The 25993-nt window shown below is 45.7% G+C and overlaps 3 protein-coding genes across 19 annotated transcripts in view; 1 reads left to right on the top strand and 2 right to left on the bottom strand.

Annotated features, from left to right (window-relative positions):
* LOC118512570 (mitogen-activated protein kinase 1) overlaps positions 1–17992 on the bottom strand; it is a 56219-nt gene extending 38227 nt beyond the window's left edge. Inside the window, exons 1-2 of one of the 3 annotated variants that reach the window (XM_036057185.1) lie at positions 17712–17992; positions 15897–16540 (exon numbers count right to left, since the gene is read on the bottom strand). In XM_036057185.1, the coding sequence (XP_035913078.1) occupies positions 15897–16084 (188 nt within the window). In that variant the 5' untranslated portion in view covers positions 16085–16540; positions 17712–17992. Of the gene's footprint in view, positions 1–15896; positions 16541–17010; positions 17158–17711 lie in introns of those variants that run through there. The other 2 variants (XM_036057186.1, XM_036057187.1) reach the window with 2 other exon arrangements.
* A 497-nt stretch (positions 17993–18489) lies between these two features.
* Positions 18490–19392, top strand: LOC118512571 (DNA-directed RNA polymerase II subunit RPB11). The gene is made up of 3 exons (XM_036057188.1): positions 18490–18695; positions 18794–18883; positions 18979–19392. The coding sequence occupies exons 1-3, from the start codon at positions 18643–18645 to the stop codon at positions 19187–19189; spliced, it is 354 nt and encodes a 117-aa protein (XP_035913081.1). The 5' UTR covers positions 18490–18642; the 3' UTR covers positions 19190–19392.
* Positions 18929–25993, bottom strand: part of LOC118512567 (restin homolog) — a 61875-nt gene continuing 54810 nt past the window's right edge. For all 15 annotated transcript variants that reach the window (XM_036057163.1, XM_036057162.1, XM_036057172.1 and 12 more), the window contains 3 exons: positions 22065–25926; positions 21524–21723; positions 18929–19798 (listed from right to left, as the gene is read on the bottom strand). In XM_036057163.1, coding sequence (XP_035913056.1) covers positions 19752–19798; positions 21524–21723; positions 22065–25926 — 4109 coding nt within the window. In that variant the 3' untranslated portion in view covers positions 18929–19751. The remainder of the gene's footprint in view (positions 19799–21523; positions 21724–22064; positions 25927–25993) is intronic.

A 25993-nucleotide genomic window follows, 5' to 3' on the forward strand; every position in this document is an offset into this window, starting at 1 on the left:
AAACCTTCCTCCAACATGCATAAACTTCCCTCCTCTCTCTCTCTTTCATGCTGACAGAACGTTCAGCCCAACATTTAAATTAGTAAATCCATTTTGTGAGATTTTCAAACTCCCCTCTGTTGGGCGGTTGGAAATTGCGTTCGAATTGGATCATTAGCCGACTGCGGACAAAATTCTAACCACAAAATCCACTGTGTGTGTGTGTGTGTGTGTGCGTGTTGTGCGTGAGCAAAGCACGTTTAATGAAATTGACCACCGAGACGAGGCGAAGGCAGACAGATGATAACGCACTTGTAATGCACACTGGGGAGATTTTCAGGGTTTCGGGTTTCTCAATAGTACATCGCACCAACACTATTCACCACTCCATCTACTGCCACGATCGCCCACGATTAACAAACCAGGTTCAGCACACCCCCCAGGGGAAATGCTAATCAAAATTTAATTAACCAGCACGGCTAAGTAGCTAATCTCGGCTCGGATGGAAGGTTTTGCTTGCTTTGGGTGTGTGCGGTTAGCAAAGCAATCGGTAAAACGTTCGACGCAGTTTTCTCAAACCAAATTGATGGGAGATTATGGAGAACTTACGCACATGGGAAAAGCAGCACCAAGCAAAAACATAAGTATTGCTTAACGAGGCTTAGTTGCTCATGGAGGAATGCAAATGTAGACGATAGTGGATTGGGGGCGCGTCTTAGCTCGTGATGTTTTATATTAAAGGTTGCAAGGTTCTCTTAACACACCGATGACATCGAGAGAACGTTGCGAATGAGTCCGGTCTTTAGAAGACCAGTGCGAATTTCCAAAGCAGTCAACTGAAGCCCTAAAGTTAGTTTATTAGGTCATGGCGCTACAACCGCTTCTCAATTTTGGACTGCGGCAGAAATCGTCGACAACGCTCACGGTCTTCAACCAACCTAATATTCCGGACATTCTGACGTACCCATCAACGCCACAACCTAATCTTAATTTAAGCCTAGCACGGCTCCTTTATCCTTGTGGGAGAAACAAAAAGACGGGCTGGGTCGTCCGGTGCCATTCTAATGACATGACCAGCCCACCGAAGCCTGGCTAGTCTAATTCGCTGCACGCTGGTAAGATCAACGTTCAACTCGTAGAGTTCTTAATAGTAACGGCTACATCATTGTCCTTCCACACATAAGAGACCTTATGTCCTTCTGTGCAGCTTCCTCACGAACGCGGTTAAGAGGGTTCAAAGGTCCATGTCTCAGCGAATTATGTGAGCATTGGAGCTATAAATTGTTCTGAGAGTCCCAGCTTCATTTGCCCGACACGGCGCCATTTAAAACTCTGTTCTGAGGTGAAAACTGAACACAAAGGACAGTCTTATTCCTCAATGTAATTCTGTTAGAATTTCTGGACATATATTTTATTTCAACCCATTCATACTTATTTTCAATTCAAAACAGCCTAGTTAATATAAATTCATCCCATCAAAATGCATTAATCGCCATTGCGAAACCGGCAGAACATAATTTCCAATTATTTCAATTAACATTTTTCACTCACGAGAGACTTTGCATGAAAGATGATTCCCTAGGCCGGTGAGCATATGCAGTGCTTCAGGACCAGCTTAGGCACAATGTAAATCTGCGCTTGGCAAATGAATTAATCATGTACGCACGCGAGCTAGCAACGATGAAATCCTATCAGGTACGCAAATTGCTTACGAAAAATTGAGCCCTTCGCCCAAAAGTGAAAAAAAACCCCAGCAAACTGTTATCCACATCCACCGTTTTCATGCACACCTAACCTAAGCTCAAGCAACACACGCCCTGACGGCTCATCCAGGCTTTTTCTATACTCTGCTGTTTTTTTTTGTGTTGCCATTGGAGATAAATTGTGCTACAGGGAACGGTGGTTTATGTTGTTTGTTTTGGTTCCCACCTATCCCCCCCCCCTCTCCCTCCTTCCCGCCCTCCTGGGACAACTGGGGAACCTTTGCTTCGGGAAAGCGACACAAACAATACACCTATCAATATGCTCCCTCGGTGGGGTGGCGCCGGGAAATAGAAATTCTCATAAGCTAGAAGAGCTTGCAGCAAGGGCGGCCACACCACACCGGAGTGCGAGCAAGAAAAACAACGGATACAATGTTACCGTGAGGCTGGATCACGAGGTGGCACAGGTTTGGTAGTACCCGAGGACCACACACAGCAGCGACAAGCCGACCCGCTTGCTCGATGGAAAAAGCATGGCAAAGCGTCCCCTCCCAGGGGCCAATCATCCGCGCTAAGCTGATTCGCGGAAAATTTTAGCAACAGAGATGTGCGCAAAAGCCGGTGTTTCGGTCGGGACGATGTCCTAGAGGTGTCACCCGGGCATTATGGAGCAGGACATCAGCATGGACGGTGGTGTGCGCGTTAAATTAATTGTTGTTACGTCAATCCTCGGCTAGGACACACATACATACACACGCACACTGACAAAGCAAGTTAATGGAAACAACACCGGGGTCCAGGGATTCTAAGCACTGTGTTACGTGCATTGAAAAGCGAGCGGCGCAATAAAGGATAACATGGACCTAATTTCGTTAGGTGAAATGTAACACTTTTTGTACACTTTTCAACTTTGGACGACGAAAACTAGCAAAAACTGACTCTACATGTCTAATTATAAACTAAAAGAAGGCCACATAAATCAAATTTCAGATCAATCGTGAACAAATTGACGTTTTGTAAGGCAGATTGCATACATTTAGGCGTTTTTTTAAATATTATTCTACCAATTTGTTCCGGTATAACAGATCCTTCCATCAAATAAACTTTTCAATCCGCACCGCGTGGACAAGCTTGGGCGTCGCTTGCGTCTTTCGGTCGTTTGGTAACACATTTTCCACTCAACAGGTGAAAACGTCTCATGGATCGCAATTATGTGATGGGGATATGATGGTTGGAGTATCATCAAGCTTGCGAGATAGAGAGAGAGAGAAAACGCGAGGACCAACAGACCAAACTGTGTCTGGTAATGGCGTGAACGTGCACATTCAAGCATACACACACCAGCCACCAGAAGGACATCCTCGTGGACATCACACCGTGGACGTCATACTTTCCGACAACAGCCGAGAAGTGTGAGACAACGACGACAATTATGTTAGCATCAATTTGCCAGGCCCAATCCAAAGGATCCTTCTTCGTTTTTTTCTGGGGATCCCCTTCATTCCACTTCACCGCATTCCTCGACCGTCGGGCTGTTTGAGTTTGGCTTACAGGAAAGCGGAATCCTTTATTACATCCGTTCGAATAGAATTGTTCCCGACCGCACTCCGCAAGTCCCGTCCGGCCAAGCCAAAGCTTCGAGGGATTGGTCTTCATTTAATGAAATACACACACACAATCAGGCACACAACCATCTTCAGTTGTGTGGTAATGGTTGGGATGGAAATAAAACAAAAAAATAAAGCGCACGACGTAACCGAGAAAGGTCATAACAGTTTGTCGTTCGTTATCTCATTTCACCGCATCCGGTCGCGCGGTTCGGTGCGCGGTTTTCAGAAGCCCCAACACCCGGTACAGAGCTTTTCTCCAGTTCGTCCTACCGTGCTGTTAAACTTTGCGCCGGAAATGGAAACTAAAAATAAACCGGTCCTAGGGCTCACGTCCATCAGTCCCGGTGGTGGTGAGGGTGGCGGCCATGGTCGCGCGAAAGGGAAAGCGACCAGGAATAGGAGTGCCTTCTTTCGGCGAATCGACCACAGGATACAGGATATCAAGAGGACCTTCTCTTCGTTTTTGTTTTGTTCATCCTACGATCCAATGACGCGCGGCTGTGGATTGTTCCCGTAGTCTAGGCGTGCGCATCTAAATGGCAGCATTTATCGTAAAAAATCGTCCTAAACGTCGTTGGGTTTCGCCGGTTCGGAAGCCAGGCAGCCAGACGGGGCCGCCCGCGTAGAAGCATAAAAGAAAGTGTCGATGTAAATATGGCCATTTTTAGCCGATTATCACACGGGTGGAAGCGAGGCAGCGGTTTGGAGGCTGAAAGTTGAATTAAAATTTCATCGCCTGCGTCCATCAATCTTTTACACGTACAGGCGCGGCCGGCCTGTACGAGATGAAAAATGTTTTTGCGTTAATCATAACAACGCGCAAAGGGTTGGAGAGGATGTAAAGTTAGTAATTTGACGGCAAGCGCGACAGCGATGGAAAGGGAAAACAAAAATAAAACACAGGGAAACAACGACGAAAAAGGAATGGCTACGCAAGCTTTTAAGTGAAGCTGGGAGGGAGGGAGGATAAAAAATAATGAATGAAATTATCCTAAAAGGATTACGTCAACTTAATCACGCTGAAGGGAATTTGGACGAGCGCAAAAGAATTCCATTTTTTTAAGAAACGAGTAAAGCTCATTTCCTTGCCCTCATGCATGAATAACGTGGACGATAGTGAGGTACAGAACTTCGGGGAGAAACTTCAAATGGATCTTCAACTAGATTTGAACAATTGCTGTCCAATGTACTGCCTCATCGTGCATTAGATTGGCGATGGAAAGAGTGATACACGCTTAGCAGCAAAAAAAGGCTAACATTAATATGGGAGCAATTACGTTGACTATACTCAGAAGAATATTTAGACTACAAATTGTCCAGACTAGGAAGTTTAAATTTCGATAAACTACGTAGGATGAACTAATGGAGCAGCAATTAATTGAAGGTGCCTTTGTCAGCCATTCGAATATCTCGGCCGTTCTGGCGGACACATCAACGCCATCACTTCATCTAAGTTTGGGCCTACCACGCCCCTTCTGTCCGTGTGGACGGCGTAAAAGGACTTTACGGGGTGGAGTGTCATCCGGTGTCATTCTCATGTCATGACCAGCCCACAGGAGTCTTCTTTTTATTCTTCTTTGACCTAACGACCTCTTGGGTCATTGTCGTTTCTTGTTTACTAGACTTAATGATAGACCCTGCGAAAGGGGAACGGTCCGGATGGGATTTGAACCCCGTTCCTGCTATATGAAAACCGACGCCGTTGTCGTCTCCACCATGGAGCTGCCCCACGCGTGTCTGGCGAGTCTAATTTGCTCCGTACAGTTTGAAGAGTTCGTCATTGTAACGTCAATTTCTCCTCTATTGTCCTTCCACACATACGGGGCCAGAGAGGCACAAATTTTCCTGGTCATAATATTCTGGACTTTTCAATTTCTAGAGATGTTGCAACTTTTAATGTTAGAATAAAGTTTAGTTTTTGCGATCAAATATCTCGTCTTAACTAAGAGACAGCAAAGCGAAGAGAAAGCTGGATGCAATATTAACCAACTATCTTTCAAATCATAATTTTGTTGGAGATGCTCTAGAATGGCTGATGTCTCAACGATGCCTTCAATGACTCCCAATAGAAAATTGTGGAGAATACGGAAAATTCTATTGAACCAACGTGTAAAAATATGAACCACAACACATCAAAGAATAGTTCTTAGTAGACTCCAGAATTCTTCGTTAACGAACTTCCAGGATTCTTTAACTCCACAAATATAACGACATACTAATATTTCAAGAATTACGAGTAACTACTCCAGGATTCTTAAACTCCACAACTATACAAAAGACATGCTAATATGTCTAGAATTAAGAGTACTACAGACATCGTTCATATAGCTGAGTGAAAACGACGTATTTCAACCTGTTGAGCATCATAATCTTCGAGGATCACAAAGAGTTCACTATTTGGATTGCAAACAGCGCCATCTATTGGGGAGAGACTATTCACTAACATTGGATGCTACTTAAAGAGAACTGCGAATACTCTAAAATAATAGATAACTTCAGTGCTTAGCACAACATCTAATAAAAAGGTATTTAAATATAAAAATTGGCTTCCAATATCAGAAAACTACCAAAACAACCTCGTACTACTCAGTGGGATCAAAATCGTTCCAAGGATAAAATGTAACTTTATGACACATTTCACATTTCGATACCTTAGCTTGGATGAATTTATTACTATGCGTTATGCGTACTTTTCTGTTCTATTGATAAATTATACAACCATGCGCCATGGGTCTCTGCCGGATAAGCGAACGACCGAACTGATGGGCGCGTGACAGGGCTCGTGTGATGATTAATCACCTACGGGGCATGGCACAAAAGCCGGCACTGGCTTAAATCCACAATGATCGAACGATTACCGTACGGCCGATGTGCACGAATCAATAGAACATTCGTGGAGGAAGTGTATGTGAGTCGGGATAGCAGCTTTGGCTGAGTGCGGAACGGTGAAGATAAAACATTAAATAGCGGTTATTGGATCGTTTCCCGTGTAATGACATTAGGGTAATTGAATCCTCACGAACGCTCGTCACGGTGGACGGACTGCGTCGGAAAACACTTCATTACCTTCCCGATGCATGCCGATGTAAAAATGAATGTTCGATCTCGCGAGCACTTGTTGATGAATTTCCCCAAAACAAATATGAACGGCAGCAGGTTTGGATGCGAGCAACAAATCGGTTGAACAAACCCGTTGAATACCATGAACTGCTTATTTATGTATGATTTGCGTACTTCAAAAATGTTTTCGTGCTTTAAATAATTGAAGGGTCATGTTTGGAATTTTACTTTCGCAAAACCAACATTCATAATACATTGAATTCGTAGATACATTTTTGTGCCATTCAACATTTATTTAGGTTTGATGCTATGCTGTCAGCGCATCAGAGGAAACTCCATCTCTGCGGGGGAAACGCCGCGGAAACGCACAGCGCTTCAGAAACAAAATTTTCCAACAGCCACCATTCATGCCGGTTAAGTCTACACTCGGAGCCAATCTACTGATTTAATTGATATCAAACAGATTTTGCCCCTGCCCTGCCTTATTTACACATTCAGACCATTTTCTTCTACGTTGGAAAGGGTGGTGCAAATCAGCTGTAGTCGGTTGCTTCCAATGATTAGCATGTAATTAGTACGCAGAATTATACATCGCCAGCCATCAGGCAAGTCGGGTACAAGCTTTCTCACCTTCCAGGAAGGATGTGATGAAAAATGTATAAACTTTACATCCACAGCGAAACAGCGAAGGAGTGTCATTGGACTTGAATTAAATCAACCAACCATCCAGCCAACCAGGCAAGGCAAGCGATCAATCAATGCGTGTTAAAGGAGTTGAGCTACACGTGGTAATAAATTCGACAGCTTATATGAATTTTCTGAAGGGAAATGATATAAAATACGAATTAGGCTATAGATCTCGTATATCATTATTACGGAAGGTGTAGACAAAAGGGGGAAAAAACGATTTGAATAAAATTCTGAACTTTTGAGCGGGATGTCTCGCAAGTACCAGTTTGAAAAAATGTAAAACTTATTTGGTAACCTAATTTGGGATAAGATAAAGATATTCAGGAGGAATGTCTTAAATTCTTGACAATCTTTACGAGTGCGATGGGATATGTTGCCAGAACTTCGGAGAATTGGATCTGGACCTAGGATCATCGGTGCATAAGAAACTCCGAAGCAAAGGGGCTAGAGATTCTTGACGAGATCGATGACATATGATTCTTGAACTTCAATCTATTAAATCTGGTCTTAGGATCTTAGATCTTCGGTGTAGTAAGTAGATCCTGGAGAATCTTCCGAGTCTTGAATTTCTTGGTGAGAGCGATGAGATAAGATGTTTGAACTTTAGTATATTAAATCTGATTCTAGGATCTTACATTTTCGGTGTATAAGATACTCCGAAGTACAAGGATCCTGAGGAATCTTCTGGGTCTTGACGAGATCGATGAGATTTGCTTCTGGCTTTTGATAAGTTCTAGTTCTAGCACCTTTGATCATCGGCATTCAACAAAATTCTGATGCTAAAAGAGCTTAGGGCTTTATCTGGATTCTGTCTCTGATGCTGCTGGCCCGCATGCATATTCTCAATATCCCGTTTAATATCAGAACCTGACCAAGGAGATACTCCTGGGGAACTCCGAGAACGATCCGCTCCATTCAGTCCAGTACAACAATTACAACCCAGGAAAAAACCTACTGTGCAAGGCCGAAAACATAATTTCGCCAATAAAAAAAACAGAATCATCAAACATCATCATCACAGTCGGGAGAGATTTGTATCTTCAACCAAACGCTTACAGCCGCCACCAATTGAGCCTTTTTGCACATGACAGCTCTTGTGTTATTGTTCAACTGGGCGAATACAATCGCTGTATTCGCGCGTGTGGCCGGAACCGAGCGAAGTATTACTCTTATGTTCTGATTTTTTTCTACCACATCGCTTTGTTCCTTCAGAACTAGGGAGCTGTGGGAAGCAGTACTTAAACACCAATAAGACTCGAAAAAAGGCTCCGAATCATAAGCCTCCAGTTGCTGTTGTTGATGATGGGAGGTGGATGATAATATGAATTATAGCCAAAGAATTCTTGCACGCACCACACCGGCGTTTAATAATCATCACTTGTGGTAGGGTATATAACTGATAAAACCCGCTCGAACGAAAATAAAAGAGTGTGCAATAAAAATATCATTTCACAATCATTTTTCTCCCCGTCGGGAAAGGTTGCTGTCAATGTTACCGGCTTTTTTGAAGGTGCTTTGTTAAAATATTATACCAGTCATATATCTCCACTCCATTTCCCACCATCAAACAACGTTCGTTTGCTCTTGAGATCGGGAAAATTGAATTAAAGAAAATTTAAACACCGCTGTCTCGCGCTGGAGGGAAAGCTTGGCAAGAAACGAACGACGGTGGAAATTATTCCACCGCGACGATAACGATGCTGCACGATGATGACGATGGTAACGAGAGCGCGCGACAAAGCGATTAAAAGCACGAAACCAATCTTCATCCCACATGTATATCTCGAGACGATATATTATCGCCAGAGCAGCGGCGCTTTCGACGCCAGCTGGTGTCGCGTTTGATGCCGCAGCGATATTCAAGCGATGACAACACCGAGACACCAGGCTCTGCTTCTGTTGATTGAAAATGTCAATTTGCTATTTATTTTTCCTACAAGAGCCATGCCATGCCAGCCAGCCAGAAGTGGTTTTGCTCGGTGAGGTGATGGTGAGTTTCCACTGCAAACTGGGCTAATGCTGTCCGTGGTGATAAGAGCACGTTACTGGCGACGACAACAGGCGATAGGAGTGGTTCAATGTTTGTCGCCGTACCGAAGAGGTTGAACGGTTTGTCAACACAACACGGTCAAGCCGGTTAGGAACAGCACTTCAAAAACCCCCTAGAAGGTGCATGCATCGAATAAAAAAAAAGGTGTGAATGGGGTGGTAAGGTAAGGGGAGGTGGGTACTAAGCTCCGATAAGATACAATTTTGCCCACACGCCCACTCTCCTTTGCCGCCGCGGGGCATGCATTGATAAATGGTGTCATTTTTGTATTATGTTTTAACGCATCCAATTTTTTATCAAATTGGGAGGACGTAGACATGTAGAAATAGAATCCCTTTTGAAATGAACAGTGCTCAAGTTGGAATATTATTTTAGCAAAGTGTTCTCCAACGCATGGTGCTAATGTGTCTTGATCTGTGTCTTGGATGTACAGCGCCAGAAAGTATGCTATCGTAATAAAAAATATCTCCCTTTACGGTGCGTCAAGGCGACTCATTTTGTACTTATTTTGACGGCTGACAGGCGATTAACGAAATGTATTGCATACATTCAGGCGCCTTACGTACATATGGGTGCAAAGCTCAAAGATAAGCCTTTCTATCAGAAGAGTGTTAATAAACTTAGCGAGCTTCTCATCTCTCTCTCTCTCTCTCTCTCTGTCTCATCGTATTTTTTTGTATGAGCTTGCAGCGCCTGAATGTATGCAGTCATTATTTTTTATTGGGGAATTTTTCGTGTCGTGCGGGCAACGGACAAGAAAAGCTTTCAAGGCTTTGTCTTTTATCTTCATTAAAATTTTAAGACGTTAACAACAAGTATGAACTATGCTTCCGCACAGAGGCTCACAACCCCTTACTTCCAATAGTCAATATCTTTAGAATTCTGCAGAAAAGTTCACACACCTACATCGCAAAGAGTGTGCGCTCTAATGCGCACCACCACACTTGGTCACACTGATAACGAATAGGGAGGAGACGGACGCAAAAGGAGGTTTCATTCATCGTGTGCAAGGCTAAAAATTGAAATCAAACAACAACGATCGACCACACCAATGCTATCTAAATGACCGGGATGAATGGTGCTTCGGCTTCAGCCTGTACCGATGTGCTACGGGGTGGAAAAACAAGAAACGGTCGACATCTTTTCTCCACCCTCAACGTTGCATGATGCGCCGTGCATGTCACGCGGTGATAGTCGGTCCTTTAGCCGTACCCAACACACACCATTTGAGGAACACCGTTTTTCTCGAGCCGGGGATTTCTTTTTTTTTTTGCGTCCAAACGAGCCCACAACGCCTACATGCGCTCCATTGCTCCGATTTACCAGAGTTTGTTCCGACCCCACCGTTCGTGTGAGTGGACCGTTCTATCCGTCCGATAGAAACGCACTGAAACGAGCACATCTTGACGTCACGACGATGAGATGGCAAACCGCACACACACGCACACCCAGCAAGGTGTGAGCTGGGTGTGTAGCTGCTCCCACAGTCGCTTTGTGCAAGCGTAATCAAAGCTTTTGCGCAAGGTGCAAAAAAGGGACTTTTTGCTTTGGTCTGCCTTTCTTCTTGCGCCAAAGGATACGATTATTTGCTGCACATTACACATAATATGAATGTGGGGAGCAGATGAAAAACAGGGCGCAATATGCTGATGGATGTTTAGCACGCCAAAAAACGGCAGCACCAGTGAATGACAATGATCTTCTTGCGTTCGGGGGGTGGTGATGTTACCAGGAATCTTAAGAAATGTATGACAAGCATCGCAAGTCTTCTATTCTAGACTACTAAGCTTGATGCCCTGAAAGGAAGAGCCCGTAACGAGTTCTAATATTTCACAGCGTTGTGTGACGTTCTGTACACACTGTACACGCACGCACGGTAAATCGTTTAACCTAAATGTTTCCTTTTCCTTCATCAACGAATATCATTTACATCTCGGCCTGCTGCTTATTTCACGTTAAATTGCCATGATAAGCCCACGATGAGGAAACGATCATTAAACACTGGCGTGGCGTCGAAATGACCTGAAAAATCTCAACAATTTCGACAGTCCGCAACAATTAACGTCCACCGGGGGAGGGAAGGGGGGGGGGGGAGTGAATGCGCAGCACCAACACAATAGAGCATGATATACCAATACACACGCGAAATGTGCGCTTCACACGCAAAGGAACGTTGCTGAGCTTGCATCCTCACGCACCTAAATTGCTGTCTACATACGCAGACACACACACCCATTTTGAAGGGCACGTTCGGGAGCGATTTTAATTACGCGCAGAAAACGCGAAATCGCAAAATCGTTGTTATTCCATCGGTATGTGCCCTCCTGAGCGGTGAAGTTACGCAACTTCGGGCCAGGTACGATGAATGATCTTCTTTAACAGGGCTGCAATAAAAACGTACATCCGGCCGCTCTTCGATTGAAGATAATATGGGCGACTGTACAGCGCTACCACTTGAATGTTTGATAAGAACGTGAGTGATTCCCATGGGGCGACTACTATTTTCAATCTCACGTTTTTAATTACCGGATGGTATCGAACGCTAAAATGTACATTTTTATGTTTTTATTTTATTCATAAGGAACTGCCTGGACAGTCTCTTGTTGTTAGGAAAGAAAAAAATATTGTGAGTTCAAATCCCTTCCAGAGGATCGGGGTTCAAATCCCTTCCAGAACGCCTCCCCGTACGCAGGGGTGACTATTCTACTACGGGAAAAAAGCAAGTCACAGAAAGCCAGCAATGACAGGCCGAGACCTCTCGAGTTTAAATTGACAAGAAAGAAGATGCGTTGCATTTAACAGACACCGTAGAAACCTATCAAATTTCTCTGACCTTCGCTCGAACGGAGAGTGGTCAGTAGGATTTATGACCGTCTAATAGTGAAAGGATCAGTGGAGCAAACGCTTCAAAATTATGATTCGTTGGTTGGTTAATTTATAGAGACATTGAGTCATAAGACACCCTTACAATAAAGAAGCCATCTAGGGGGCAAGTCTTCGGCATGCTGGTCATGTCACGGCTAAGACACCGGACAACCCAGACCATAATTCTCTAAGGCCGTCCACCGACCCAGATGGTCAAGACTGCAAAGATTTTATCGTCGAGAAAATGTTATTTTTTTATTCCTTCTTGTCTAACTTCCATCATCCGACGCCAGGAAGACGCGGGCAACCATCGAAGATTTGAAGGAACTGGATTGCCGTTTTTAGTGGTAGTTTTTTTTTACTTTTAATAACTTATCTGTAAGTGCAATACGGCCAGGCCTCTACGGCTAGGATCTCTTAGAACATTTGGAGTCCGAATGGAATTTAATCCTGCCGATAGAGTCCTGCTGGTGTGAACGATTAACGTCGCCGACTACTTGTACAACCTACAACCAAATAAAGTTAAATAAAGTTATTGCAATGAGACGGGAAAATCTAACATAGACCATTTCCCTGGTCCGATTTTCATTATTCTTTCATTATCTCCTTACAGCATCCTCATCCGGGGAGTTAAGCATGTAACACAAATGCCAACACAAAGCACAAATTGCAAGCGCCTTATGTACCTTTCTACTCTCAGTAGTCTTCTTCTCTTTAACCTTTCACAGCAATCGCCATTAAGTCCCGAATCCGTCACACGCTCTTACAACTCAGCTCGGCCAAAGCCCCAAGAATGTTTTTGGAGAACATACTCTGACAGGAGGAGCAGCATATTTTGCTCATCTTTTCAAAACTTCCTCCCTTTTCGCTATACAACCTCGGGAGGGGCGGACAAAACAGGATCGAAAAACTGTAACCCGGAAGTTTTCCACTTTTGTCTCTGTCACTCTCACGCCGGCTCGTCCTGTGTTGCCGCTTTGTCGAAAGATCAAACAGCAAAACAAAAATGCCCAAGCAGCAAAACAAGCAGAGCAGAGCGGAGGGAGGCAATATAGCAACAGGACCGACCCATAATCACGGTAATCCCCGGAGGAAGTACGTCAACCAGATGCGTACCCGAGCCCGTTGTTCCCGGGGCAAACGCGGAAAGGAATGGCACGTAGAAATCCCGATCTTTCTTTTTTGTTTTCTTTCTTTACCCAAACGCCCCAGCATGCTGGATTCTGGCACAGCACAACAGCAGAAAGAAAAATATACGTTTAACCTTTACACGGGGTATGCAAAGCCGGGTGTGTAATGGGTGAGTTTTTTTGGAGGCATGCCTGTCTCTGTCAATAAGTTTCCCAGTTTTCCATATTGCTTTAGTAACCATGTAACGAGCGGACAAGAATTCATTCATTTCTAGCCCCTGTTTTAACTATAGCCTGTTCGACTGTTAAACACATTAGGCCTTCTAGCACTCAAGGGTTAATCTTCCCCAGGACTAACTGAGCCCCAGGTGTACAGGACTCGTGTACGTGTCCCATAAACCTGTGGCGAAGTAATAGTACGATAGCGTCGGTAGCATCACCACCACACGAACGACACTAAGCTATCGATGTTTCCAGGGAGGCAGAAGATGCTGCTAATATTCCCCATTTACACAAGGACCAAGGGAGCTCTGCTCTGCTCTCTGCTGACGCACTCTACCAGGTAAGTTACGCGTGGATAGCCATCGTACTGCTGCTGCTGCTGCTGCTGCTGCTGCTAGTGGATGTTATTATTCTGCACGAACGAAAGGACGGTGGACGGTACTTTGGATCGTTCGAAGCAACACGTGACCAACCACACTACTACTCTATTTGAACTCAAGCGTAGCACACGGTACACAAGACTTTAGTCACACGTTACACATTACAAATTTGCACGTTTAGAGGCTGTTGCGTATCTGTTGCGAATTGTAGGATTTGCCGATGGAGCTAGTCCTGCTGATAACAATTAATTAAGTAACGTACTAGCTTAAATGTTTCTGCGTCACAATTTTGGGGTAGAGTGTCCCGGAAACTCTAATTAAATTCAGTCAACTCTCCTCTGGCTGTTGACTATTATTATTAGCTATGGAGCTCCTAGTAATGATCGATTCTTTTTGAATAATTGTAATGAAAAGATGATAATTTAAATGAAAATTCGTCCCACGTTGAATCAATGCTTATAAAAAGCATGTCCTAATCTTTATCAACCTGAGAACATAATCTCGAAGTTATTGTTTATCGAATTTGCAATTCATTCATATCGTTCTGTGACGAATCCAATCTGGAGGAGATCCGTTGTGTGACTAACTGTTGCAAGCATGAAGACTCTTAAAGCGCGAGTTTAGAATTAGTTAGTTTTTTAAGAGTTATAGTATTCTTGACGACGAAATATCTTCTACTGTGACAGCTGCACTAAAGCCTCGTTTGGATTGTGAAGTAAATTGCTTTAGGGATTGTACTGTAGACGAGGTCCTTCAGAACTCGATTTTGATCTAGACTAGACGAGACCTACGATGTTTCTTCATAATCATGGCCTTTTGTCTAAAATCTAAAATGACAATATTTAACGCAACCATTCACCATACAAGAATCTACAACAGGGTCGAATCATTAATATTCGATTCGATGAATCATTTCAATTTGTATTTTCGTTCCAACGGTAATCAAAAATGCAGCATCTCTGTTCCGGCTCAATTTAATTAAATGGAAAATATACTCAACAAATTTCACTTTCTAGGAATTTTGCTCTTACGATCAGCAGCCCATATCCTGGCCCCCTGCGGGCCCTTCCCGAAGAAAGGTGAATGAATAAAAACAAATCATCTATTTCTGGGGCTCGATGTTTGTTTTGCGAGCATGTTTGAATCGTCGTTGCTCAACAAAAAAACATGGCCCATCCAAGCTACCAGTTTTGCATTGACGAAAATTGCCTTAAGCACTACACCAAAGCACACCGTTTCCGGGAGGTGTCCGGGAAGCGATATAATTAATGAACGTTTAGCAGAGAACTAGCATTAAGAACCGGAAGCCTCAGAATTGCAATGGTGCGTCACATACAAACGGCGTAAGGCATTTGTAAGCCGGATCAATGCTGACAGACAGACATCCTTCCGGCCCCGACTGTCCAGTGCAGCCCTGTCCGAAGGTAAAAGGGCATGGCATCGTTATCAAGGCGCATGATGATGGGCAAGTCTTGTTTGCTTCTGTGCGTCGATTACAGCAATAAGAGCAACAGAAAAGAAACCGATGGACCGACTTTTGCGGTCGATGCCTTATCCTTGGTAGACGCGATGGCGTTGTTGTGAATGGTTTACCTTTTTTTCAGGGCAAATGCTTCTCCCGCCTCCATCAGCCAACGAAGAAGGATGTAAAGGGCCAACACCTACGTAAGACTGTAGCAGGAGCAGTACTACCAGTGCCTGCCTGGCGGTGATACTAAAACTGGGCGGTGGGCTATTGATTTCTGCCACGTCGGTAAACGCCTCCCGGGTAATAATACCTTCGGCCAACGTGCGTCTCTTAATCGACGTACACAATGCGAATTCTATTTGCATCTTTCACGGCAACTGGCCAGTTATTTTTATCCTCAAGCTTCTTATCCTTATCCTATTTATGGGACTTTTTTCCCTTCCTTCGTCGATTATACGACCAGTCTAGTAGACATTGGTAGCAGTTTGATCCTTCGCTGTGACGTCTGTTCCAGCAAACGTCACCTTTATACAAAAAAAAGCCTACAAAAAATGCAGAAAAAATCGGAAACCTCCGGCAGATGAGAAGAAGGTAATAAAAAAAGGGAAACATAAAAGCGAACTACTCGCGGCCAAAGGAACGCTCGGCTCGCTAAAAGTAGGTCATGAAGTCGGGTGCGGAACACGGATAAAGCCGTGTGAGCAAGAATCTGTGTGGAGGGGGTGGGAACGATACTTACACAACCATTCCGTAGGCTCCTTCGCCGATGTAGGCCAGATTGGTGTACCGAGGACCAACCTCAAACACCTGACCGCGGATGACTTCTGCGTTCGGGTTCGTTGCTGATGTGCTACCGGCTGCTGGTCCAGCAGCACTAGCTGCTGCTGCTGCTGCTGCTGCTGCACCACTGCTTGCCGCCTCAGCCATAGTTAGTGTGACGTCCTTTTCCGATTCCCGCCTTCGACCGTAAGAATTCAATTTTTTAACACAGTCACCTCTTCTGATTGCTTCTGAGCTCCTTCGAGCGCGGTGGTTACTTTGATGAAAGGGTATGTCAGATGTGCCCTCTTATCTGCATGTAAACAACACCGCCTGCTTCGACCACATCAACGAGACAACATGCACAAGGAAGAGAAGAAAACAACAACGGACTAGGACCGAAAAAACCTTCACAACAAACCGGATTCTTCAGCCACACTTCGCTCGTTCGCAAAGATCCGTTTTACCGCACTCGCACTTACTCACAAACCGGACACGCACGGGCACACACACTCACACACGCCGTTGGGGACAGTGAGGCACGCACAAATAAACACAATGTACCACCCCCTTCTTCAAGACGAACCGCTCCTTTTCCGCGGTGCAACACAACACCTTTCTACCCTATGAAAAAGAAGAAACAATAAGAGCCATTCATTTCATGTTATCTTCATCGCAGATTTTCCCGATTTTTCACGCGGCGTCGGCGGCGGTGACTGCCGGTCTTAGTGGTGGTCACTTTTTTTCTTCGCCACTTTCCTCCAGGACTTTTCCGTGTTTTCGCAACAGGGATTTTCTTCCTTTCTCTCTCAAAAAAAAAATCACTCACAAATACAAGCACACAAAAAAAACATCCGAATCTTGCTACTGACAGCCGCTGTCAAAGAAATTCTCCCCACAATGACGCGCGGTCTTCTTTTTTTCGCACTTTATTAGCAAATTGTGCTCTATTTCGTGTGTGGCTGGGAGGGAAGCTGGGTTGATGGGTGGAAGGGATAATTTACATATCCATGAAAAGCTATTAACATCATGTGCCATGAGAAGGCGGAAAGCGTAAATTGGGACACGGTAGGAATTTGACAAGGAATATGTACGTCCAAAACAAACAGCTGGCATGGAGCGCGCTGCCAGTGCCGTCACACAACTCCGGCCGTCCTGAGAGATTGCTTCCAGGCGTTCTTTTGCTGCATTTACCACCACCAAGCATGGCACACTACGCGACCTAAACGCACTGCACGCACTCACGCACTGTTCGATAGTGAATGGAGATGGTTTTTAATTGACATTTCGTTACGGCAACAATAAAGCCCTGCTGTGTGCAGGTGTGACATGGGAGATAAAACAATACAACAAAAAAACACGACCGCACACACACACACACATGAACGCCCCTTTCTTTGACAGCAGCCGCAGACGCAACAATCGAGCGAACAGAACCAACCAAACCAAGCCCCCGGATGAAAGGCACCATGCACCAGGAAAGGAAGTCGAGCCTCCCGGTTACGAAAGGGACGCATAAATGGCCCCGTTTTCAGAATCTCCCGGATTTTAATTGATTCTGGGTTACGTTACTCATAGCTCATAGCACTACCACCGCCGCCGCCGTACGCGGGATGTTCCTCGTTCGCAAACGGATTGATTACGGAATCCATCGATCAGTGACCATGGAGAGCAAGGCACAAGCCGCAAACACACACGCGCCGTTTAGCACCACCCCGAAAAGGCATCAACCTTTGTTCCCTGTCAGGACAACTGCACCAGATCACCGTAATCGCCGTCCGGAAACACCACCTACCCTGTACTGTACACACACACACGCACACACACTGGCTGGCTTGCAGCAGAACTTTAGGGAGGTTGGCGGTTTACGAACAATTTGCACTTTTCCACATGCCTTCTGACGCCTTTTGCTCTCCGATACGCTCGCCAACGCCACACGAGAGGCCGCAGGACATTCGATCTATTCGGGCCACGAAAAACGACTACGAACCGAGGAAGCAACGGTACGGCATTTGCCTGCGATATCGTGAGCTAGCCAACAGCAGCAGCAGGACGAAACAGCACCAAGCGCAGCTCGCTGTACGCTGCCGGAGGTACGCTGTCATTTTCAGGCAGGCAGGCTGTCAAGTTTGATTTGGCGGTTACGGGTGGGCAGATGTGGATAAAATAGCTAAAGGAAAGAGTTATACACGGTATAATTATTTACAATTTGTGTGCAATGGGATAAAAACTGTAAAAATTATTGTATTATGTTGTTGCAGGTGTAATATCGTAAACAGTTAAGAGAAAATTAACATATTTGTGGAATACTGGTGGTGCTTTTGCTTTGAAAAAGGATTTTTTCTTGATTTTATTTTGCAAACTTAGCTTTCAACAAGTTGATGAACACGATTCAGCTTGCGTGATTTAATCACCAAAAGCGAGCAACGTAATATATGCGAAGAAATATAAAATAAAACGAAATAAAACACTGTCATCCACGCGATTGCCCGAATCGTCTCTACCTACGATATTATGTTGATGTACATCGTGAACTGTCAATATGACATACCGCCAGCAGAGAAAAGAAAAAGAAAAAGAAGACCGCCTCGACATATTGCGGTAAACAACTCCGTTTGGTGTGATATCTCTGTTGTGTGGTCTCGCTTTTGTACAAAAACACTACGTTTGCTGGAGTTTAGAATCGTTTATTTGGTGACACATTCGTTGTAGTTTCATCACCCACCATGAACGCACCACCCACCTTCGAATCTTTCCTTCTGTACGAAGGAGAGAAAAAGTAAGTGTGCGCACGGAGAATCCAGCACCGGCAAAACCCGGCATTTGTTGCCGGGGCTTATTGCAACATTCCTAACCGAATCATGTTTTTCCCCGCAGAATCATCAAAGAACTGGACATGAAAGTGCCGAATGCGGCGATATTCACCGTGAACAAGGAAGATCACACGCTGGGCAACATGATTCGCAAGTGAGTATTGCTGCCCCATCATCCCGTTGTGAAACACCATCATGGTTGATTTACGTTTGTGCCTCCCTCTTTTTTTCTTTCCTTTTTCTCGTCAGCCAACTGCTGAAGGATCCGAACGTGTTGTTCGCTGGCTACAAACTTCCCCATCCGCTCGAGCACAAGTTCGTACTGCGCATCCAAACGACGTCGGAATATTCCCCTCACGAAGCGTTCATGAACGCCATCACCGATCTGCTGTCCGAGCTGTCCCTGTTCGAGGAGCGGTTCCGTGAAGCGATGAAGGAAAAGAAGGAGGGTGGTGATTAGGGCGGAAATAAGGGGGGGAGGGGGTGAGACTTTTCGGAACGGTTTCGCCCGCCAGACAGTACCGGTGGAGGTTCGCGGAGACGCATCGAAAGGCGGATCGGATGTATCGGGCGCCCGTGGTGTGTGCGAATGCGTGTTTTAGTGCTTAAGAATGGTGACCTATATTGTTTCGATATAAATATTGAGATATTCTATCTAACGTACTGCTCGAGCTTGATGCTGATGTGTTTTCAGATCATCATCCGAACGCGAAAAACAAAACAAAAAGTTGGGTAGAATTTAAAACACGAAATCTCTGCCTCTACTAAACGGCCTCGGTAAGGCGGCACGGAAAGCATTCTCGAATTCTAAAGCTGCCTTCTAGTGGTTAATAAATTACTGTGTTGTTCCTTCGTTCGCCTAGCAAACACATGACACACGGGGTCTGCAGCTTGTAAAATCGTTTCCAAAAATTATCTACGAAATAGTCTAGACTAATAAAATAGAAGGAAGAAACAGCCACCAGCGTTCTAATAATCAGGACGACGGATGACTTTCGAAGAAGGTTGCTCCCCTGCCCCGTCTAATACGTCTCATCATCGGGACACTCTCCTATTTCATGTCCAAACACTGCAAATAGAGAAAGATGTAAAACATTTCAATTAATCTATTACACAATGCCTATTTGTTGGGTATTACAGGAAAGCTTACTAATCTGTAAGCCAATGCTAATAACAAAACCATGTCCCGTGCACGTGAAACGGTCACACCACAGTGATCTCGCTCGCTCTCCCCTTTGCAAAAGGCACAAGGCGTCGTAAAATGTTCCATTTGATTGCATTTAACGGAGTGGCGCAGTAGTGAGCATGACCTAGCTTCCCACCAGAACATAAGCCATAAGGTAACAACATGTGCCCACAAATATTCATCCTCCTCCCGGCTAAAACAACACCGAACAGGAACGAGATGCTTGTTAATTGCGTTTCGAAAGATGTACTCGCTTAATCCGTCTGAATTTACGATCCGTATTGTTATGGTCACCGTGTACCTCTCTTCTACGGCATGAGCTGCAATTCATTTTGTTTTTCTTCATGCGCCCAAAGGAGGACACTCCCCGAAGGATAGTAAAGTTGCAGGCTTCTCACACAGACCAAACCACATAAAGGTAGCTATTTTTTTATTGCAAGACGAAAGAAATTGCTTCAGGTTTATCAGGCTTGTGCTTTATCACGTGACCGGTCTACGCGTACGGATCTAATTTTTGTGCTCGTGTGCCGGAAGACGGCAAACACGAACGGAATGCGTCCGTCGGCAAAATAAGTTAAACTGTGGCAAGGAGTGCTTTTTATTTCGGTAGCGGTTTGCTGTGGTATCATGTTAAGATTTCTTTTCCCCGCTTGAAGTTTACGGTCTGAATGGGTATGATTCCCTTTTTTTGCATGCTAATTTTCGTGGGCTTTGGGCGATTTCTTATCACGATGAAAATACAGGTATTACAGATACCTCAAGTCCAATAAGTATTCTACAAAAACATAGCCAGCAAGTAACTTTACCACGTGTACAGTCTCAAAAATGGAGGGCGAGTTTTGTCCAGCACGAAATCTACGATATTTTTTAACGTTTCAGCTCTAATCTCAAATCACAACGATAAAACGAGAAGATAATAAAAATTTTATTTTCCTCCTAAATTTCTGCTGTCTTTAAAGGGTTCTTGCTGCCTTCAATTTGATGGGTTGGCCAAATTGCGTCTCCTATCACATTTTTATGTCTATCTCTAGAATTGAGAAGATATTGTAGAAGTCAAGGCAAATGTAATTGGTTATCGACAATCGGTCAGGGCGGCGACAAAGGCGCGGGTTTTCATACGGCAGGACCGGGGTTCAAATCCTATTCCGACCGTTCCTCCGTAGTGAGGTCTGACTATCCAACTACGTAGTATCATTAAGTCTAAAAAGCCAGAAATGGCAGGCATGACCTAAGAGGTCGTTAGGCCAAAGAAGATCAAGAAAGTGATCGATCATCAGAATGTGCCTCACAATTACCTACTTGGTCAGGGATAAAACTCCTACTCCCAAATTTCCGTGATCGATCATCCTCAGGGATAAAACTCTTAGTAAGAACAAATCTTCCAGTTCCTCTATTGCTTTGGCAATAACTGCTTCAAATCAACTAATAATGCTGTAATACTTTGTCTGTACACGCAAGGCATGATACAAAGGACAAAAGACGATGGGTCCAGCCACCAAGGAAAATTCCGACCTAAAACTCCCAATTGGCCGCACCATACTACTACAAGTACAAAGAGACCCACCCAACCCATTTTGTTTTCCATTGCTCACCCAAAATCGTCCTTACCTTCACAACTTTCGCAGTACTTCCTTGGCGGTGGCACCTTTCGCTCCTTGCCGTCCGCCGGATGTTTCAGCGATTCCGGTGGACTGTCGGAACACTGCTTCGGGCAGTCTTCCGTTTCGTGCAGATCGAACTCATCGCAGATGTCACAGAATACACGCGGTGCCGGTTTACGCTTCTGGATGTCGAAGCTCATGTTGTGACTAAGATTGCAAAAGAAAAGCATAATATAACAACGGCATTTTGTCATGTCGATGTACGTGCATTACTCTTATTTGTAGGGCTTTTATTTTACTCGTAACGCCCGAAAGTATGCAATGGTTATTTTTAAACGATTTTAAACGGTTAACAGTTTTCCTCATGAAATCCCTACAGAATTCAGAAGGCCTCAGAAGGCCTACATCTTATTCCGATCATTATTACACGATTTCAGATTCAAAAATTGCATACTATCAGGCGCGTTGCGTTCACTAAGTATACAACAAGAAGAGTAATGCACCTGCATCGGAGTTACTGTACGATCTTAAGCTTCACTCATGCCTACCTTTCCGCGCTGGTAGATTCGAGCGCCTGTATCCGCAAGGTCAGCTTCTCATTTTTACGCTGCATATCAACAATAATCGAGTTGAGAAAATCGATCTGCGCACCCGATTCGTCTTCATTCATTTCGCTACCGATCCTGTTCGGCACGCTCGTATCGGCGGCCGTTGCCGCTGCACTGGCTGCCTTCGCTAGCTTCGTAATCTCACTCTCCTTCACCATCAGCTGCGAACGCAGATGTTCGTTATCCTTCTCGAGCCGTCGGTTGGCAAGCTGAAGCTCCGTTTCGCGCAGTTCCAAATCCTTCTTCGCACACTCGAGCTCTTGCTGACGTTTTTCCACCGCACGTTTACTGCTGACGGTTTGGGCCGTTTCGGTGACTTGCGATTCGACCTTCTGCAACAGTTCGGCGAGCCGTTGCTGCAGCTCTTGGATCTCCTGCTTTTTGGCACTCTCCATTTCTAGCAGTTTCTGGGTTAGCTCGTGCGTACGGTGGGAGTATTCTGTTTCCGAGGATTTTTTGCGATCGAGCAGCTCATCGAACTGGGTGGTTTGTGCTGCCAGCTTGGTCTCCAGTTCACTGATACGACGCTGTTGCTCCTTCAAACGCTCGTCTTGCTCTTTTTGGGAGGAGCGAGATTTTTCCAGTGCTGCCCTCAGCTCAGCAGCTTCACCAGAAGCACGCTTGCCGTGTTCCGTGCTTTCGGCGAGACTTTTCTGTACCGCATCAAGCTGTTGCTGGAGTTGCTTTAGTTGCGTGTCCTTACTAGCTACGGATTCGTTGAGCTGTTTTCGTTCGTTCTCACTGTCCGCCATTTTGGCATCCTTCAACGCTGTTTGCTTCCGAAGCTCCTCTAGCGCACCCGATAGTTCCAGCACCGATGCATCCTTTGCCGAAACCGATTGCTCTAGCGCTTGTAGACGGCTCTCCAAATCCGCCTTGATTTGCAGTAGAGGAGTCAGCTCATCAACCTTCGCTTGAAGCGTTACCAGTTCGGTAGATTTGTTTTCCAGCTGTTGTTTCAACGAGTTTAGCTCCGTTTCCGTTGCTCCCTTTGCGCTGGACGTTGAAGCCAGTTGTTTCAATAGCTCTTCATTTTTACTTGCTACCGCATCGAACTGCTCCTTGTGCGCGATGGCGGCCTGTTGCATTTGCTCCTGCAGAAGCGCTAGCTCCTTCTTGAGCGTTTCCTCGCGACTGACGAGATCGACCTGCTCCTCCTCCATCTCGCTGTAGGAGCTGTTCAAATCTTGCAGACGCTGTTGAATTTGTTGGCAAGATTGCTCAGACTCTTGGTTGGCTTTTTTCAGCGCTTCAATCTGGCTGTAGCATTCCTGCAGCTGTTGCAACATTTCCGCATGAGCTTTACCATTTTCCTGCAGCTTCTCGATCATCTCCTTCACTTCCACCGTGCGTTTCTGCAGCAAGCTTCGTTTTTCGCCCAGTTCCTGCTCCAGCTCAACGATACGCTGAGATTTCTCGTCGATTTTGATGGAAAGCTCATGACTGCCCTGCTCCATGGACTTCTGCACATCGTCCAGCCGCTGGCGTAGTGCTTTCGACTCTTCTTGGCTTTCGTACAGCTGCTTTTGCAGCATATCCTCCCGCTCTGTCGCCGAACAAACGGCGAATTCTTTGAGTTCTTGTTCCTTCTTAACTTCCAACCTCGCAGCTTCTAGCTGAGTCTTCAGTTCCTCCAACGATTGCTCCAAACTTTTCCGCAATGTTGCCAATTCTTCGCTCAGTACGCCATTCTTTGCCACCTGCTCGGAAAGTTCGTTCGCCGCCCGCTGACGTTCCTGTTCGAAGCTTGTCTTCAAATCCGTAATCGTGCGTTCGAGATTTTCCTGCTCCTGTTCGGCATTTTCCTTTATCTTGCGCAGCTCCATGTTAAGCTCATTTTCCTGAATGATCTTTTGGTCAGTTATCTGCTGCATCTCTTGCCGTGCGCGTTCGACCTGTTCCTGCAATGTCGCGTTGCTTTGCGCATTCTCATCCGCCCGGCGTTCCGATTCGATTTTAAGCGTGTCGTAATTGTCACGCAATTCATCTAGAGCGCGCTGTTTCGCTTTCAGCTCATCGCTAAGCTTTGCCAGCTCCGAGTTCGAGTCTAGCGTGCTGGAGCGCTGCGTATCGAGCTCCTTCTCCAGCTCGACCTTCTGCTGATGTACCTGGGCGCACTTTTGCTCCAGCGCTTCCATTTTTCGCCGTAAATCGGCATGCTCAATCTCGAGCTTACCGTACTGCTCTTGAGCTTCGGACAATTTCTTTCCTCCCGCCTCTTCCCGCACAGTACTCTCCGAAATGGTCTCATTAAGCTTAGCTATCTGCTCATTCTTCGAGGTCACATCTGACTGCAGGGAGGCGATTTGTTGCTCAAGAGTTTGTGCTTCCGTGGCTTTGGCAGCAATCGTTTCCTCGGCCAATTTCATCCCATCAGACACATCCTTTATCTGCTGTCGAGCGGCCGTCAGTTGCTTCTGCAGCTCTGCTTCAGTCTGAGCGAACCGTGAAAGCTCACCATCCTTTTCGGTAAGCTTCTGTTGCGCTATCGTTGCATTTTCCTCCAGCTCCTTCCGCAGGGACTCTTCCCGCGTTCGAAGCTCATCCTCGAGATGCTTAACTTTCGCCACCATTTCCTGTTTACTTGCTTCCAGTCGGTTTTCCAAATCTGTCTTTTCCTGCACGATATTTGCCAGCGTTCCATCCTTGTCCGCGAAGCTAGCCTTTATCGCCGTAAGCTCCTGGTTCAAAGCGTTCTTGGAAACGTTCAGCTCCTTTAGTTCGTTTTGCAACGCTCCGACGAGCACCTCGTGCTCTTCCAGCTGTTTGTCTTTGGCAAGATTTTCCTGTTCGGCTGTTTGCAACTGTTTTCTCAGCGCCACCATTGCGTTGCGCTCGGTGTCAGCTAGCGAGTGTAGTTCCGCTATCAACGTATCGTGCTCGGACCGTGACTGTTCCAGCGTTTGCTGCAGTTTGGTAAGGTCTTGCTGTAACTTTACCTTTTCCGCTTCCACCTGTTGCAGTTGTTCAGCTTGTTTGGATAGTTCCTCCTGTTTGGCGCTGAGCTGAGCTGCACTACTTTCAACATCCGTCGCAAAGGACTGCAAATCTTGCTGCAGTTTCAGAACGAGCGATTCCTTCTCGTTACGCGAAACGATTTCCGCCTGCAGTGACGCCTCAACGGATGACAGCTTCATTTCCAACTCTTGCGCCAACTTCTCCTTCGCATCTCGATCTCCTTCCAGCATCTTGATTGTCTCCTTTGCACTGGTAAGTTCCTGATCTAGCTTTGATTTCAAAGCACTTGTCTCAGCGATTTGTGCCTCCAGTTCGGTCACCTTCTCGCACAGCTTACTGCCCGAGGTATCGCGTTCCTGTAGCTTCAGCTTAAGGTCACTTTCCAGCTCCACCATCTTCAGATCCCGCTGACGCACGTCCGCGCGTAGATCCTCGATCGTCTTTTCCAGCTCCTGTAACGTCTGCTCCCGTTCGGTAAGCACATCCTTCCTGGAGCGTAGCTCATCCTGTATCGCCGCCAAACGCTCCTCCTGCTCGCTTTCGGCATTTTTCAGCGCCAGGTACTGCTGTTCCAGCTCGGCATCCTTGGCCGTCAGCTGATTGCTCTGCTCGTCCACCCGTGCCTCGAGGTAGTTGATCTGCTCCTTCAGACATTCTTCGCTGATCGTCAGGGCGGACAGTTTGCTGTCGGCGGCACGTTCCGCATCCGCAACCTTTTCGTGCAGGTTCTGTATCTCGTTTTCGAGCGATCGTTTCAGCTCCTCGGTGAGGTGCAGCTTTTGATCTTTGGCCAGTATTTCCGCCTTCAGCTTATCGATTTCGGCATTCAGTTCGGCTTTGGCAGCTGCATTAAGATACGGTCGTCGGTTAACGGGGGGAGGGAGAGACATTAATCGTACCTTGCTACACTT

This window comes from Anopheles stephensi, chromosome 3 (genome assembly GCF_013141755.1).
Source record: "Anopheles stephensi strain Indian chromosome 3, UCI_ANSTEP_V1.0, whole genome shotgun sequence".
Taxonomy (NCBI): Eukaryota; Metazoa; Arthropoda; class Insecta; order Diptera; family Culicidae; genus Anopheles; species Anopheles stephensi.

Bases quoted from the DNA above. Each gene is read 5' to 3' on its own strand.
- LOC118512571 (XM_036057188.1), top strand. From the start codon at position 18,643: ATGAACGCACCACCCACCTTCGAATCTTTCCTTCTGTACGAAGGAGAG. The intron at 18,696-18,793 runs GTAAGTGTGCGC...TTTTCCCCGCAG, and splicing joins CTGTACGAAGGAGAGAAAAA to AATCATCAAAGAACTGGACA. The intron at 18,884-18,978 runs GTGAGTATTGCT...TTTTCTCGTCAG, and splicing joins CTGGGCAACATGATTCGCAA to CCAACTGCTGAAGGATCCGA.